This window comes from Monomorium pharaonis, chromosome 6 (genome assembly GCF_013373865.1).
Source record: "Monomorium pharaonis isolate MP-MQ-018 chromosome 6, ASM1337386v2, whole genome shotgun sequence".
In the NCBI taxonomy this organism is placed as follows: Eukaryota; Metazoa; Arthropoda; class Insecta; order Hymenoptera; family Formicidae; genus Monomorium; species Monomorium pharaonis.
The window spans coordinates 4,233,805-4,251,335 of NC_050472.1; the positions used below are offsets into that span (position 1 = coordinate 4,233,805).

The 17,531-nt window shown below is 39.2% G+C and overlaps 5 protein-coding genes across 6 annotated transcripts in view; 2 read left to right on the forward strand and 3 right to left on the reverse strand.

Moving 5' to 3' along the window:
• Positions 1–5,592, reverse strand: part of LOC105838385 (protein cycle) — a 38,323-nt gene extending 32,731 nt beyond the window's left edge. Inside the window, exon 1 of the mRNA XM_028190618.2 lies at positions 5,172–5,592. The gene's annotated coding sequence lies outside the window, so the exon portion shown is untranslated. The remainder of the gene's footprint in view (positions 1–5,171) is intronic.
• A 380-nt stretch (positions 5,593–5,972) lies between these two features.
• LOC105838428 lies at positions 5,973–7,719 on the forward strand. Its single transcript, XM_012683984.3, has 2 exons — positions 5,973–6,835; positions 7,397–7,719. Exons 1-2 carry the CDS (start codon positions 6,655–6,657, stop codon positions 7,570–7,572), a joined length of 357 nt encoding a protein of 118 aa, XP_012539438.1. The 5' UTR covers positions 5,973–6,654; the 3' UTR covers positions 7,573–7,719.
• A 993-nt stretch (positions 7,720–8,712) lies between these two features.
• Positions 8,713–12,152, reverse strand: LOC105838412 (nitric oxide synthase-interacting protein homolog). Of its 2 annotated transcripts, none has more exons than XM_012683960.3 (6): positions 12,014–12,152; positions 10,229–10,686; positions 9,798–9,909; positions 9,314–9,708; positions 9,118–9,226; positions 8,713–9,041 (listed from the first exon to the last, which is right to left on the reverse strand). In XM_012683960.3, exons 2-6 carry the CDS (start codon positions 10,402–10,404, stop codon positions 8,970–8,972), a joined length of 864 nt encoding a protein of 287 aa, XP_012539414.1. In that variant the 5' UTR covers positions 10,405–10,686; positions 12,014–12,152; the 3' UTR covers positions 8,713–8,969. The 2 variants fall into 2 exon arrangements, with proteins under 2 accessions (XP_012539414.1, XP_036144100.1); XM_036288207.1 differs by having other exon boundaries at positions 10,229–10,636; positions 12,014–12,142.
• On the reverse strand, positions 11,582–13,215 carry LOC105838421 (protein SREK1IP1). The gene has a single exon (XM_012683972.3). It carries the CDS (start codon positions 12,694–12,696, stop codon positions 12,166–12,168), a length of 531 nt encoding a protein of 176 aa, XP_012539426.1. The 5' UTR covers positions 12,697–13,215; the 3' UTR covers positions 11,582–12,165.
• Positions 13,216–13,543: 328 nt separating this feature from the next.
• On the forward strand, positions 13,544–17,096 carry LOC105838378 (heat shock protein 83). Its single transcript, XM_012683903.3, has 3 exons — positions 13,544–13,867; positions 14,375–14,493; positions 14,742–17,096. Exons 1-3 carry the CDS (start codon positions 13,718–13,720, stop codon positions 16,642–16,644), a joined length of 2,172 nt encoding a protein of 723 aa, XP_012539357.1. The 5' UTR covers positions 13,544–13,717; the 3' UTR covers positions 16,645–17,096.
• The last annotated feature ends 435 nt before the right edge of the window (positions 17,097–17,531 follow it).

Below are 17,531 nucleotides of genomic sequence, written 5' to 3' on the forward strand. Positions count from 1 at the left end.
TTACTATGTTTTTATATTTTTAATTATTTTACTGTACAAATTCCTCACATTCAAAGATGATGTTAAATCAATTGTTAAATCGTATCTTCGGCAGGATGTTGCAAAAAGACTTATAATAATAAATTAATTTGCTGAAAGATTAAACAACTCAATAATAGATAAAGATCAGTTTACAATTTTCAACGCATATTTACTCTCAATATCAAATGAGAAATATAATAATAAAAATAATTTGAAAATAGGCGGTAAGCAACTCTCCTTTGCATCAATGTAATTTACAGGAATTTTAGAGAGAGAGAGAAAATTAGATTTTCAAAATAGCTTTCTAAAATCGCAAGTCTCTCTAGCAGTCTCGACAAAGCACATCTTCAAAAGGAATTTCATAAACGGAATTAAACCAGCCGGTAATCGATCGTTTGTCACGTTTTAATTCAAATTGGCTGACACCAGCGACTTACACCGGTTCCTTCAGCCGTGAATCCTCGTCATACCGAATAGCGATTTCAAGCTAATTGCCCCGGGGCAATTAAGGGCGAAGGTGGCGAAGTTTAAGGGCCCTTAAGCTCGCGCCAAGGGGCCTTAAACTTCGTTACCGGCCACTGAAACTCGCCGTCGCGTTGGCGCGAGTTTGGAAATCGGCGATCGGGGCGAGCCGGCGGTTTCCTCATGACGGAAACCGCACGGCTAAACGATCGCTCGTTAATAAATATATACCAGCGGCCGCCGGTCGCCGTCGCGTGTACACACACGTTTAACACGTTACGTAATGTATCTTGCGTGTTTCGCGGTGCGCATTACCTCATATCAAAGCAATTCCCGAGCGGCGGTCATTTTCCCATCGGGGCGGCCCCTCCCGCGCGCGACTCACGAGTAAAGCGAGCAATCCCGGCGATCGCTCTCGCGGATTTAAAAGCGATCGATCGCATTCCGCTCGCTGAAATCCTCTCCGCGTTATAACTCCGCCGACGATCGCGTGGTTTCCCGCGCGATGCGCCGTACAAATGCATTCTTTTTTTCCTTTCCGCGGTCATACGGAACACCGCGAGAGATCATCGCGATCTCATTTCGCGCGAGTTTCCCGCGGCGGAGTCATTCGTAGGTTTATCGCGCCTCGCGTAATAATATCGCCCGGCGCCTTCGATAATACGATCTCTCTCTCTCTCTCTCTTGCTTTCTGTCAATCGGTCACAATTCGCGATCGCCGTTCGCGCGGGGGTCGCGACTCGCGGATTCTTACATAACGCCTCCTCGCCTGAGAAAGAAAGAAAGAGAGAGAGAGAGAGAGAGAGAGAGAGAGAGAGAGAGAGAGAGAGAGAGAGAGAGAGAGAGAGAGAGAGAGAGCGGAGAGAGGATAGCCGGGAAAAACTCGCGAATCGATTGCTGCACTCGCGAGGCTTCGCCGGCGTTGGGCGACGGCTTCCTCGACCAACCTTGAATAAGTAATCTGCTTCTCGGGATAACGCGCCGGCCGCCGGCGGAAAAAATCGTCCGCGATCCCCCCCTGTGGCGTACGCGGATATACGGATCGCGAGAGCAATCGGTCTTTCGCGGTGAAAGTGCATATCTCGCGGCTACACACGCCGGCGTGTATGTACTATATGTGTATGCATGTGCGCGAGGCATACGTCTCGCCGTTTGAACTTTCATTCACGCAGTCGTCTGCGAGTCTAGCTGGAGTCAATTTCGATTTCCTTACGGAAGCGTTCTCGGTATCAAATCTGAAATATGATAAAAGTAACTTAAGTAGTAAGCACTCGACAACTCTCCCTTGTGTCGAGCGCGCGAGGCATACGTCTCGCCGTTTGAAACTTCATTCACGCGGTCGTCGGCGAATCTAGCTGGAGTCAATTTCAATTTCCTTACGGAAGCGCTCTTGGTATCAAATGTGAAACATGATAAAAGTAACTTAAGCACTCGACAACTCTCCCCTGTGTCGAGTCATCTACACGGAGAGAATTTTCTCTTAAAATTTACCCTCAAAATTTGGTAATTGTGGAATAATGTGTGACCTCGAGGAATTTTACTATACTTTTTAGTAAAATGTACTAAAAGTATAGTACAATTCCTTGAGGTCACACATTATCCCACAATTAGATTATGAGAGTAAATTTCAAGAGAAAATTCTCTCCGTATACGGGAATTTGAGAGAGAGAGAGAGAGAGAGAGAGAGAACTACATTTTCAAGGTAGTTTTCTAAAATCGCAAGCCTCTTTAATCACGATAAAGGAAAGTGTCAACAGTTTCCGAATCGTATATACAAGCAATTCAAAATCTGTCTTACTTTTCGTTTGATTCTCTACTTATAAACTATACTTTGATAAATCGGTAGCTTAAGAGGCCTTTCGAGCATAGAATTAATTTGAACTTGAAATTTACGGCTGGCAAATTAAATGAGGATCAAAGCTACATCATGAGGACGAATTAATTACAAGGAATTCGCTTTAATGCTTGTCATTCGTCATCCGCAGAATCGCAATAGATCTATATGGGAAGAAAGAAGAAGGAAAAGGAAATATGGAAAAGGAAATATGTAATGCGGAAATTTACCGGCGGTCAAGCACCCATATCATCGCTCTAATGAAAAGAATTATTCTCCGTTCCTTGAATTTGCGTTACGCAACCGATCGATGTAACAGATGAACAATGTATACGTGTATAACGTTAATTATCTTTTTAAGAGACCGAGACAAGCCGGTAAACAAACGGGAGATCTCGAGACGCGCCGCGCGGGGAAGAAAGAATATCGATCAGCCTTAAAGAGAGAGGAAAAAAAGAAGGCCAAGGAGACAACGTCACTGGAAAAACCAAGGCGTGGTCGAATACAATAAACCCGCGGGATGATTCGCTAGAAATGAAAACACCGCACTGCGCGCGACAACTATAAAATTTCCCGGGCGCGTGAAAATAGAAAGAGCATTTTCAGAGCTCCCCGCAACTGGTTTGTCTTCTTACGTAATCGCGCATTGCCGCTCGGCTCTCTATACCTCATCGTTTTTTTAACCATTATGCAACCGACCGACTGATACGCACGGCATAATTTCTCACTTACATATTCCGCGACGCCTCGGCCGAATACACCGACCGCGCGCTTCTCTAACTGGGATGTTCGGGACATCACTGAGTGAACGGATCAAATGCGGTCAAATTAATTTCTAAAGTAATAGACGGAGGAGCTCGGCTCTTTTCCTAAATTATAAATCAATTTTTTTAGAAGCGCATATATTATTTCGCCGGAATTTTAATGCGACTTTGCGTAACCAAGCTATGCATACCTAAACCCCTTTTTAGAGTCAACTGTGGAATACGCGGTTATTTGAGCCGTTCGTTTTATTAAATTCAGATTCGTATGAAAAGCCCCTTTATTCTCCTTCAAGTGTTCTAAAAAATTAGATTTTCAATTTAAAGCGCGACGAAATCGCGATCCTATTAATACGTTAATTGCCGAATATCAGTTAACTCAGACGTAGATATCAGCTATTCGCCAATTTAATTTCTTCAAGAGAAAAACAAAATTTAAAAAATTTCATTAGTTTTATAAGTTTAAAATAAAGAATAAATACAATAAAACATATTAAAATAAAATATTTAAGTACGCTATAAAAAAAGGATCAGCATTAGCCACTGAAATAACGTTAAGCGAACGCAATTCCAGAGTTACGGCAAACTAGTTGCTTTAATTTTTGCAACATAATCTTTATGTTTTTATAACATCTTATTTGTATTAAACAAACTAAAAATACAGTTATGTTTGACCAAGTTGAATTAATAGGTTACTATTCCAAAGTTAAAATTTCATGCTATGCAGTTAGATGAACCTCTACCGTAGTCGAAGGAACATCTATAATGTCCACCTAACTACACTTTAATTGTCTTAACCTTTTACTATTGACTAAATGTTTCACTTAAAACTCTTGCATCAGATTGCCCATTAGACTAAATTTTTACACAATTCAATTCGATTGCGATTGACGTAAACAAATCTACTCAATCCAGAGGCTCGGTTTGTTCTATTCAATCTTTTTTTTTTCCAGTGTAGAAATAAAAATCAAAACAAAACATGTGCGCGCCGATATAAAAATAGCGCCGGGAGCAAAATTGTTTAATGGCAGTTAACGTGTCAATGTCCACGTTCACGGGGGAGGGACGGGAAATATCTCGCGACCGGCGCTCGTGCCACGAGGCGCGCGCGTGTGCGTGTTACACGCGCGATTCTCGGGTGCACGCTCGCGCGCGTGTGCGTGTCCGCGGCGGGCGATAAGAGCCGCGTCGCGACGCGACCGCGTTATATCATCGTCTGGTGTGTGCGACGTGATATTGTGATACGTCGCCTCCCGGTTCCTTCAGCCGTTGAACCGTATCCCCCCTCCCCTCCCCCCGGCTGTCCTCTCGCTCGCCTCACTTGCTCGGACCACCGAGCAAATTGCAAGCGGGCGCTGCGAGGAATTCGCGAGGATTTGACGACGACCGCGTCCACGCGCGCGTGCGAAGGCGCGTCGGCCGGCGACCGATGTCAGCTGACTGAACGAGGTAAACGTCCTAGTGACCAAACGTAGATGTGGAACGTTTACCTCGCTCGAAACAGCTCGAATCATCAAATTTTATTAAGTGCTAAAACGCAAAATTATGTACGTATATACGTTGGAAGTAATCGTGCAATTGAAATGCAAATAGCTTATGAATCAACTAAGTAAAAAAAAGGTGCGAAATAACATTTTATTTTTACACAAAACACGCGTATTCGCCGCCAAAAGTCTTAAAGTAAAATCGTGAAATTCACGTAACAGATTTACATCAAGCGCTCAATTTCCAAGTGTCCGAACTGTTCGGATTGAACGCTCCTTTTTTTCTTTTCAATCTTCCGTCTGAGCTCCAGTCGGAAATTCCCGCGCTTTTCTTCTTACTACGAGTAATAAAACTCTCGTTCGAATCTTCGCGGTTCGCAAAAAAATCGCTCGAAGGAAAGAAACGTACGTTACACGCAGCGAGAACGTTCAGAGCTCGAGGAGAGTCCTCGGACGGGGACACCTCGTGCCTACGCCTCGGCAATAAGAATTTCTATTATCCGCGCGCATAAAGCCCCGGTAGTGGTACGCAAACGATTAAATTGGAGCTAAGCGCGCTCGCGCGCGCGGGGCTTGCACACAATCGATGCATTTACACGTCCTACTTACGTTATTTATCGTCGGCTGCGATGAGTGTCACATAATCCGCCGGTCGCACGCCGCGTACCGAAAATTCGTGCGCGGAAGCTTAATTCGCTCGCGAACGAGGCTAAACGGAAGAAGAAAGTCGCGAGACGCGCGTCGAGATGGATAAGCCAGAGATATAACTTTCGCGGATAACTCGCTGTCGAAATCGCGGAAGTTTAAGCGCACTCACATCTTCCGTGTCAACGGTCGTCGTCGTCGTCGGTGTTTCGAGGCACGCGCGATCTCCCGCGCCGCGTGAATCCGCGAACACCCGAGCGACGGATTTTTCTCTTTCTCTCTCTTTCCCGTGTGTCGTGACACGAGATGAAACGTAAACGCGAACGAACGCACGCACAACGACACTTGAAACGCGCTCGTCTTTCGAACGCGCGCGCAGACCTGACGAGCACGAGAGCGAATCGTCGGAACTCAGCGAATGCAGGCGATTGCCGTCACGCAGATTGCCGCTTACCCGGCGGAGCGCGCGTTCTCTGCGAGAGAAACGCGCCGTCCGAGATGGCGCCACCGTCCCCGTTCTTTCCCACTGCACGGAACGAGCGGTTTTGCTAAAAATTTTGAAATGTCTAAAAATTTAGCTAGATACAGATTTAAGAGTAATTCTGTTTAGATCATCAAAATAATTATATAGAACCACGCTCGAACCGCTTACTTGATAAAATATCAAACTTTTTTTATGTTTGAGCCATACATAAATAAAAAAATATCCTTTATATTTTGCCAAGATTTTGCTGTGTCCTAAGATAATAAAAATGTTTTGCACTTTTTCGAAAAGATCTTTTAGCGATCTAAAAGCTGATGCTGCTTTAAATTTTTTAATATTAAAAATAAAAATTTACTAAATTTATTTATTACAAAAATGAATGTGGCTGCGTTGTCCTACATTGTAGTAATTCATTAATTAAAAACTACTCAACGAGCTTTACTAAGAGAACACATTTTTCAGAATAATTTTTAAAGACCTAATAAAATCTCTTCAAAATAATATTTAAAAATTATCATTTGTATGAGATGCCTTCTAAAATAGATTTAGATTTAGAATTCTTTCAGTCATTTAAATGACATCTTTTTCGCCGCTAAAATCCATGCATTAAACATTAAAGAATTTATTAATATTATGTTATATTCAAGATTGTCAAACGAACTACTCAATATAAATTTTTGGAGAATTTTCTTTGATAAATAATAATGAGTCAAACTTAGACTGACGTGTGAAAAGTAGGAAAGAAGAAATGCCATTTTTGGTTAAAGCGACTCTTGGATTCTTTCTGATAACGTAATACTCATTTAGTATATATTGAAGAGAAGTTGACAAAAGCGACAGACTAATCGAAAGTTTTTATCTTGTCATTTTGTCACCATAGAGATTGGATTATAAATCTCTAACATCGACGTTCCCTGCTGGAACGTTCCTTTCCACTTTAGCGTTTGCTGAATTGAAGTGACGATGGTTAAGATGAAATTCAAGATACATGTTTCGAGTGAGGAGAATCCATGGAGCTACAAAGAAGTGCGCAAAGTTAATATCGACAGTGATATCGCGAGGAATTTCACGAATCTGTGTGAGAAGCTGCAAACTATCATCTTTCCAGGTCTACAAGGCACGAACTACGGCGTTACCTGGCAAGGTGAGTTTTTACATATGTAAAATTAGGCCTACATTTCTTAAATTTTGTATAATTTTTATATAATATAGAATTTTTCAAATTATCCTAAATAAATTTATAATGCCACAAAAACGAAGAAAACTCAAATTATACCAAGAAAAATTTTTCAATTTAATTTTTCCTTATCTTATTTTTTTTTATTACATAACTTTCTTAAAAATAAATTAGTGATAATTTGTGCTTTATTATGCCATCGATATAATTTTAATATCTTTTTTGCTCAGTTAGAAAATTGATAAGTAAAATAAAAATGGCAAAAAATAATAATAATAAAGTAATGTTACGTGTGTATTAAATCTTTACAAGTTGGGTTATCTATATTATCGTATCTATATCAATGACTAAAAAAAAAATTTGATAACTCGCAAACCCTGATAAAAAACCTCGAAAATCGATAAAAGACTCGAGCATGCATGCTTTCTCTTTGTATGCTTTCTTCTGTACATTCCCTCTACCAGATAGAAATCAAAATATTGCTTATTTATCGCAATCACTTATTAATTTGTTTTTTGTCATTAATAGATGAAGAGTCTACGAATATTACTATAGCCAATAATGAAGAATGGGAGATCGCATTGGAGGATATGGCTCGTATAGCTCAGAAGAATAATGCTGACAAAGTCTACAATCTGTACATTCGTCTATCGGAAGATGCGATAAAGGCATGGCCTGGCTGGGGTAAAAGTGACAAGTTCTGACGAAATATGATAGAATAAGTAAAACATTAGTTTAGAAAAAAGCTTAATGCAAACATTCACAATTAGCGCACAAATTAGCACTTTTTTAAAATTAAGTATAATTAAGAAAAAGTGCAAAGTTAAGAAAAATATTTAATTTTTTAAATTCAAAATTCAAAATTTTTTAAATGACAATTCAACTTGTTTTCTTCCTTCTTTGAAGTATAAATTAATGTACACACACACACACACACACACACACACACACACACACACACACACACACACACACACACACACACACACACACACACACACACACACACACACACACACACACACACACACAATTATATCTTTATAATAATAAGCATGATGTAAAAATATGTGTAAAAAATTATCTTTATAATAATAAATAAGATAATAAGAATATATGATAATAATATCCAACTGCATTAAAACGTTTGTTTAAAATATATCGTTTTCAGTATATGTAGAATGAATATTTTAATATAGATGATTTACTATATATATTTGACAATTTATGTGAAACATTTTCCAAACATTATTTTGAAATTCTTATTTAAATTTAATTATTATTCAATCATTACTTTTAATATGTAATTCTACTTGACGGTTCTATTATATCATCCATTCACAAAACCCGAAATTTAATTCAGAATCTTTCTTGTCTCTGAATATATTTTATTCTATTTTATAGGAAAGATTTTGAATTCTGGTTTTTCACATATGATACATGCATATATAATACATTTCATATACAGAGATTTATATAAATTTTATATAAATTTAAAATCCTTAATATATCAAGTAAAATCGCACATGCAGTTCTTTTTGCTCTTTCTCTCTCTCTCTTTCACATGTAAATATTTTAATTATTCTAATATATATTAACAAAATGCTGCTTATCCAGCAACTTCGACTAGTTTTTTATTTTTTTAATGCAAACTTTAAATTATTAATTTTTTTCTTATATTAACTTTTAAATACCATATTTTTTTCTTGCTCGTCTCTAAATGATTTTATTAGCAAGATATTTACAAGCAAGATCTTGAATTTTGATTTTTCATGTATAAAAAAATTTATATAAAATAAAATCTTTAATTTTTAATACACCAAATAAAATCGTATATGCAGTTCTTTTTCTACACACATATAACTCTCGTCTATATATTGTAGTATAGTCTATTAATGTAATATAATGTCTATTAATAAAATGTGATACATATCAAGTTATGTTTAGAAACACAGTTTGTTTTATTGTAAAAATTTGTAAATTAATTAAAATATATGATCATAAATTAATACTTAACTACATTTAGATTAAAATTTGTACCTTTTTGACAAAGTTAAAAACATCTATAAACAATCAAGCGATGAGAAAAACGTGTGGTTCTTCACGCCTGCAACACCGGTCTTTCATGCTTGCCCTCTAAGGAATCATTAACAGATGAATAACCAGTGCCACCCTGGAAAATAGTGGAAAACAATATTACTCTCTACGATGATTATTCATATTGTTTATACTATTTTTATATCACTTACTCTTTGTAGAGGAATAATATCAGACGGCGTCAATTTGGAATTATCTAGAGGATTAATCCAGTCCTTTTTTATCAACTTTTCCACGCATTCTACTGTGACTACGTCGCCGCTGTAAATGCAAGAGGTTTAAGTAATCAACCAATATGACAAAATATTCAATATTCAAGATTCAAGCAAAATTATTTGTTGCTCCTACGTTGTTCTTATTACGGCACAAGGAACATTGTTGCCCAGGACATCATGCGTAATGGGACACATGTATCGTGCTTGTTTGACGATAAGCGATCTCTTGTCGTCTGGATCCTTAACCACTGTGAATTTTATTGGAATCAGATCCTTTACTTTCAACGGCTTTCCGCTAACAGGACAGTAAATAGTCTTGTCAGGTTTCTGTAAAGAAATTTCCTTTGCTCCTGGGGTCTTTGAGGGTATCCAGAAGCTTGGTAACACCTTGTCTTTGCCATTCTTCATATTAGACACGGAATCTCCATCAGATGTACTAGGACTGCTCGATACAATAGTTTTTTCACTCTTAAGAAAATTTTGTAGCTTCTTTAGTTCTTCATTGGCTGTCTGTTCTTGTGATTCTTCCTGTAATAAATATGGCAATGTAAATATATTAATTATTTAAACCTTTCTATATATTCAATGATTTTCATAAAGCTCATCTATAATCTTACCTCTTCCTTTTGCTTCTGCTTCTCATATTCTTTCAGTTTCCTTGCATATTCTCTTTTCTTTGTCAAAATGTACTCCAATATTGCCTCTTTGTCAAATAGATAGCCGTCTTTCCTACAACAGTTTCATATCTTTGATCATAAAGAGTACCCAGTATAAAAATATGTAAATACATGTGAGGCCTTTTGAAAATATAAAAATATATAAAAAGTACAGGCAGTAGGAACAAAGAATAACACAGGTGATAGAGTTCAATCTGTAAAAAACCATGTATCAGCGTATGATAAAAAAAATAGGTATGTAGAACAATAGGACACATTTAATTTTTATTTTCCAACTTCTTTTGAGGTTATACACCTTCGTTCTGTTCCTATTGTCTGCGCTTTTCACCGGGCGTTAAACTTAACGGTCACATAATCCGTAAGATATGTACGTTATCACTGGATTCCTGCATGGCTGCAGAGTCAGGCAGCAGCAGTCAAAATCCTTGACGGAGTCCTTGCCCACCCGTTGAGTGTTCGTACCATAACCTGACGCCGCGGCGTCCTTCTTCTTCTCGTGATACGTGTACACCGCACCCGCGGTGCAATTCCTCGCGTGTCGCGTCATAACGATCGCGAAATGATCCCAAAAGAAAATATCTCGTTCTCTCCTCAACCTTTGCGTTGAGGAAGTTGAATTGCGTTGGAAGTTGACAATAAACGCATCGAATCGATATCAATGGTCAACAAAAATTTCGAGTCGCTACAATCGCTATGAACGCCTATGGAGTGCTATGGAGTCAGCCATTGGAGCACTGGATCGATTGGCGCGAACGACAGTTGTTGATTTCCCTCGTTTTCTTATTGACATTTTCAAATAAGTTAGGAGATTTTTTCAGAATTGTTTAATCTATAAAATATAAATAATCTGTATTACAAACTATGTAAACTATGTCTTATGTCATTTACGTAGACAATAATCTATGAAAATTATATCCTGCTTTTCAATTTTAATGTTTTTATTTTATCAATGCTAAAGACAACTATATTAACAATCTTAATTTAACTATTTTTTGCATTGTATGTTATCCAATAATAATTTTTATAAACATTGCTTGTCCATATGAAAAAGTTTCATTTATTCGTGTATATATAAAACGTAAATAATCCAAATAATTTTCAAACGTACAGCACTTCGACTGTTTATGTAGTGTTTTCGCGCTTCTAAAAATTGTCAATAACATACCATTTCTTTCAGTCCTCTGACATTCTAAAGAATGTGATAAAAAACGTTGGGACAAGCATCAGCTCGCAGAATACTTTCTCAGAGTTATGAGAGTTAAGGCCTAAACACAATGCCAGGCAACGGGCAATAGGAACACGAAATAAAGAAAGAGAAAAAGAGAGATCCTTTCTCTCTTTCTCTCTTTTATTATTTTTATTCCTATTGCCTATTGCCTGGCATTGTGTTTAGGCCCTTATTTGAATGGAACTGAATTTTTAGTATTGTTACAGTTATTTTCGAATGGATCACTTCCTTTATTCAGAATTTTATATATAATACGACGGAAAATGCTCGAAATATATATATATATCTGTCACGATTATGTAATTTCTCATTTTGTTACCGGCATTTTCAAATTGATAAAATATTTACTCCGGTAAATAAACGGTTTTTTTCGTAAACATTTTAATGTAATTCTTACACCCTAAATTCGAAATTTATACATAATAGTTTCTAAAGAATAATATATAATTAAAAAAATAAAATTCTCGAACAATAAAAGAAACTTATGACAGTCTTATTTTCCGTTTTTTAATAAATAAAAAAACTGTACAAATAGCACATGCTAGTTTTATGTACGTTTCGTAAACACATAAAATATATTTAGAAAACGTGTACGAATAGACACGTATGCTACTGATGACCTGAGCGTTTTGCAGCGTCATTCCGCGTCTAAAACTTCGCAAGATAACACAAAACTATGAGAATAAACGTATTTAATATCTACATTTGCTAAAGATTACGTTAGAGATTAGATAAAATATAACAGGACAAAAAAATATAAAAAAGAAGATATGATATAAGAGATAAACGAGGGAAATCAATTTAATAATTTAATAGAAAAACCGTTAGCGATTTTATCAGTACGCTCTTGTTTTCTGCTATTCTTTATTCAGAACATCACAGCTCTCTGTATAAGTGAAAAAAATATTTCTAGAATTCCTTTAATTACAAGGTTCGAGTTGGAGTGAGATGTTCCCTCGTCGATGGGAAATCGGAGCACAACGCGACTTACGAAAAATGTCACAGTCACGCACTATGCATCAATATTCAACGACCGAAGGAACTAGAAGGAACGAAACACCCGGGGAGCTCATAAACAATTCATTTTCTTTTCCTGTCGCCGTCGCGCCCGGGCAAACTGTCATCCCGCTTGTGTCTCTTGCGCTTCCCACGCTTGGCGCTCTTCTTCCTCTTCTTTTCTTTCTTGCGTCTTTTTTCCTCCTCACTGGACGAGGACGACGATGACGACGACGACGACGACGACGACGACGACGACGACGACGATGACGAGGATGACGACGATTCAGAGGACTCGGACTCGCTGCTCTCCGAGCTCTCGCGTTTTCTCTTGTGCTTCTTCCTGGCGTTCTTCTTCTCCCGGCGCCGCTTCCTCGCCTCCCGCAGCTTCTTCCGCAGCTCACGCTCGCGCAGCTCCGTCAACGGCGTGACGTAATTCTCGTCGCTGTCCGAGCTCGTGCTACTCACGTCCAGTACGATCTCCTTATTGGGATCGACCTTGATGAAGTTGCGGCACTGATAGGTTAGATGCCCGGCGTAGCCGCATTTCTTGCAGGACGCCCGTACCTGCTCCTTGCTCTGGGGTATCAGCCGCGACAGGACGTCGGGATCCATGATTCTCGTTCCCCGATAAGAAGAGGCGGGCGGCACCGATGCAGAATGCAGACGACTCACGGACGGACGGACGGACAATCTCCAACGACCGAATGGGAGAAGCCCGCGACGCCGCGACCCACGTGTCGCTCAAACGACTCCCCGGAGCATCAAACGACTCCGAGTACTCCAAGCAACAAATCCACGGAGGAATTTCGAAAATTTACAGATTACGGATATATATATATATGTATAGATATCAGAGTATCATTACGAGAGTTATTTCCACGGCCATGTTTACGATTATCTTTTAATGCCGAAAAATTTTCGTAGCACAATTTCAAAGAATCAGCTGAGTAAGACGAAAGCGTTTATCTCTCTTTACACGCTTTTTTCGCGCCTAAAATCATCCCAAGCGCTCCAAGGTAGAAGGCGACGCTTTTGTGGAAGCGTGGTCGATGCTGTGTGCACGTGCGTACACCCGACACACACGGACACACCACACAAGGCCGTTGTCGCGTCTATTTTGAAGAAAACGCGTCGACCTATCGCGATGATTCTAGATTGGCCAGCATTAGCCGGAGAATGTCGGCGCTTCCTGTACAACGCGAGTCGCGCGAGCGTTGGGCGACCGGCCGAGGCGAGCGGGCGCGTTCCGCTCGAAAAGTTGCGCGTGACTCGGCGCGCTTAATCATCCGGACGATTTTCCCCACGGGTCGCGACTCGCCGCGACGGACGACGAACGTGACGACTCGGCCGCCAGGAACGCGCTTGATAGAAGGTTCTAGAAGCCGGGCGGGCTTCCGTCGTCGGCGCCTTCTAGAATATTCAACCGCGTCGATAAAAGCCGACGCCGCGCGCCACCATTGGACACTCGTTTCTGCGACCGCGTGCGTGACACATCGTCTCGTCGAGTCTCTCCGTTACTCTCCTCTAGCGTAATTTGTTCCGGTAATTCGGAGGAATTCGTAATTCCCCGAGGTGTGGCATCTGCGACTTTTATTCCGCGTTTCCGCAGCTTTCGGATTAATCCTGCGAGAAAATGCCCGAGGACGTGAGCATGACGGACGCCGGCGAGGTGGAGACCTTCGCCTTCCAGGCCGAGATCGCTCAGTTGATGAGCCTGATCATCAACACCTTCTACTCGAACAAGGAGATTTTCATCCGAGAATTAATCTCCAACTCGTCCGATGTAAGTGGCTTGTGCTGATTTGGTTAAGAAAAAATTTCTTTGTCGACGCCATGTGCCCTACATTTCGGTTGGCTTTATTCAATATTATTCCGATTCTCGTTTCTCAATTTGACATATTCAAGTATTCCTCGACACATTTAACATTCTATCGAATTTAATAAATTTTTTATATCGTATTTGTATGCGATAATCTCGGATTTTTCTTTTTATTGCGATATACATTGGGGGATAAAAATGTATATGTACTTGAATTATCCTCCTTATTATAATTTGTAGTTTTGGAAAGTGCGATTAAAATTCATATATAATATCATTTCCAATTTTTCTTCTAATTCATAGATTAAAAATCGTAATTAGAATTCTTATATAATAATGTTCTCGAATTTTTTTTCTTGATTGTGATACATAGGTTTTGGTAATTGTAACTAAAGATAACTACACATTTGAATGATAAATTATATGACAAAATTTTTTTAATAACGTAATATTTTTTGTAAATCTGTCTAGGCGTTGGATAAAATTCGATATGAATCTCTTACGGACCCATCTAAGCTGGACACATGCAAAGAATTGTTCATTAAGATTGTCCCGAACAAGAACGACCGTACTTTGACCATTCTTGACTCGTAAGTATTGAACTTTCATAGAATTAAGTTCTGACAGAAAAAACTAGGTTACATTAGCAATCTACATAATAATATTAATTAAATACATCATGCTCTTATTCTAATGGAATATTTGTTTCATTGAAATTTTATTGAAATAATAAAATTGTTTTTAATTAAACTGCTGACTTGATTTAATATTTTTTTATATGCATGCAATATATTAATATAACAGTTGTCTTTAAATTGAATTTTTATTAATTTTACAGTGGCATTGGTATGACCAAAGCTGATCTTGTAAATAACCTGGGTACCATTGCCAAGTCCGGTACAAAGGCATTCATGGAAGCTCTGCAGGCAGGCGCTGATATCTCCATGATTGGTCAGTTTGGTGTGGGTTTCTACTCGGCATATCTCGTAGCTGATAAAGTCATCGTCATCTCCAAACACAATGACGACGAACAATATTTGTGGGAGTCCTCTGCTGGCGGTTCGTTCACGGTTCGACCCGACAATGGTGAACCAATTGGACGAGGCACCAAAATCATTCTACACATTAAGGAGGATCAGACAGAATATTTGGAGGAATCAAAAATCAAGGAGATCGTGAAGAAGCACTCTCAATTCATTGGCTATCCCATCAAGCTCGTCGTCGAGAAGGAGCGTGACAAGGAGCTGAGCGAAGACGAGGAGGAGGAGCCCACAAAGGAGGAAGAAAAGACGGAGGATGACAAACCGAAGATCGAGGATGTTGGCGAGGATGAAGATGAGGACAAGCCGAAGGATGAAAAGAAAAAGAAGAAGAAGACCATTAAGGAGAAATACACTGAAGATGAGGAGTTGAACAAAACGAAACCGATCTGGACGAGAAATCCGGATGATATCACTCAGGAAGAGTACGGCGAGTTCTACAAGAGCTTGACCAATGATTGGGAGGATCACTTGGCTGTGAAACACTTCTCCGTGGAGGGACAGTTGGAGTTTAGAGCGCTGCTGTTTATCCCGCGCCGCGCGCCCTTCGACCTCTTCGAAAATAAAAAGAGGAAGAATAACATCAAGTTGTACGTACGTCGCGTTTTCATCATGGATAACTGCGAGGACCTGATCCCAGAGTATCTCAATTTCATCAAAGGCGTCGTGGACAGTGAGGATCTACCTCTCAACATCTCTCGTGAGATGCTGCAGCAAAACAAGATTTTGAAAGTCATCAGAAAGAATCTAGTCAAGAAATGCCTAGAGCTTTTCGAAGAATTGTCGGAGGACAAGGAGAACTACAAGAAGTGCTACGAACAATTCAGTAAAAATTTGAAATTGGGTATCCACGAGGACAGTCAGAACAGGAAGAAGCTTTCGGAGCTGCTGCGATATCACACTTCCGCTTCCGGCGACGAGATGTGCTCGCTCAAGGACTACGTTGGTAGAATGAAAGAGAGCCAGAAGCACATTTACTACATCACTGGCGAGAGCAGGGAGCAAGTGGCCAACAGTTCGTTCGTGGAGCGCGTAAAGAAGCGCGGTTTTGAAGTCGTATACATGACAGAGCCCATCGATGAGTACGTCGTCCAGCAGCTGAAAGAGTTCGATGGCAAGCAGCTGGTGTCCGTCACGAAGGAAGGTCTGGAATTGCCAGAGGACGAAGACGAGAAGAAGAAGCGCGAGGAGGACAAGGCAAAATTCGAGAATCTTTGCAAGGTCATGAAAGATATTTTGGATAAGAAGGTGGAGAAAGTTGTAGTCTCCAATAGACTGGTCGACTCTCCTTGCTGTATCGTCACATCACAGTACGGCTGGACGGCGAACATGGAGAGGATTATGAAGGCGCAGGCGCTCCGCGACACATCCACCATGGGATATATGGCTGCGAAGAAGCATCTCGAGATCAATCCCGATCATCCCATCATGGAGAATCTGAGACAGAAGGCCGAGGCAGACAAACACGATAAATCTGTTAAGGATCTAGTTATGTTGCTCTTCGAGACTGCTCTCTTATCGTCTGGTTTCGCGCTCGAGGACCCCCAGGTGCACGCATCCAGAATCTACAGAATGATCAAACTCGGCTTGGGCTTTGATGACGAGGACACGTCAAATGCCGAAGATGAGAAGATGGACATGGAAGTGCCGACGTTGGAGGGTGACTCGGAGGAGGCGTCGAGGATGGAGGAAGTAGATTAAGTTTAGAATTAATACCTATCACTGCAAGACTCGACAAATATAATAAATCTCGAATCCAAAGACTTTAGAAATCCGTGAAAAGCGCGAGAGGGACAATTTTTTCTTTTAATTTTAATGTTCGGGCGCTTTTTTCACTCTGTTTTTAGTGCCGACAGAATTTGATGTTGCGTTCACTGGAGAGGTATACTGATTTCTGTAGCAACTTAACAGAATATCCTCTAGTAGATATGTCTTCGTGCACAATTCTATCGACAAGAAAAAATAGCTCGTCATTTGATTTGAAACGTTCATCCTCTTGTATTTTACATATCGTTTTCATCTTGCATTAACATTTTTTTATACTTTTACGTGTTATTTTCACACTTACATCATTCCATTGAAAATATCTTAAATTAAAAGTAGAATAAAGATGTAAACATATTGTGCGCAATAAAAAAAAAGAAATCATTTCATTTCTAAGTATTTTCTTTCAGAAATTCCTAATCTTGATTTCCAGAAATTTGTAATAATCTCTAAGAAGAAAAAATACTTATGTTTAATTAAGATACTTAATGTTTAATTAAAATCAATTTTATAGTCAAAGTTATTTTTCTAGAACTGTTTCATAGTGACATTAAAGAATAAAAATATCAATATTAATCTCTAATATTTAAATTTGCACTCAAAATAATTTAAACATTAAATTTTAGAAAAATTTAATAAAAGTAATAAATTTAGAATCGATATTTTTCCAGTGAAAACATTAGTTACATAGTTTCCTAGACTTGAAGCTATTTTCATTAATTAAAGTAAAATGAAAATTAACATGAGATTAATATATATAACATACTCAGTTATAACATTTTAGAAATACTGAGTACGTCTACATATTTTATTAGATTTTTTCA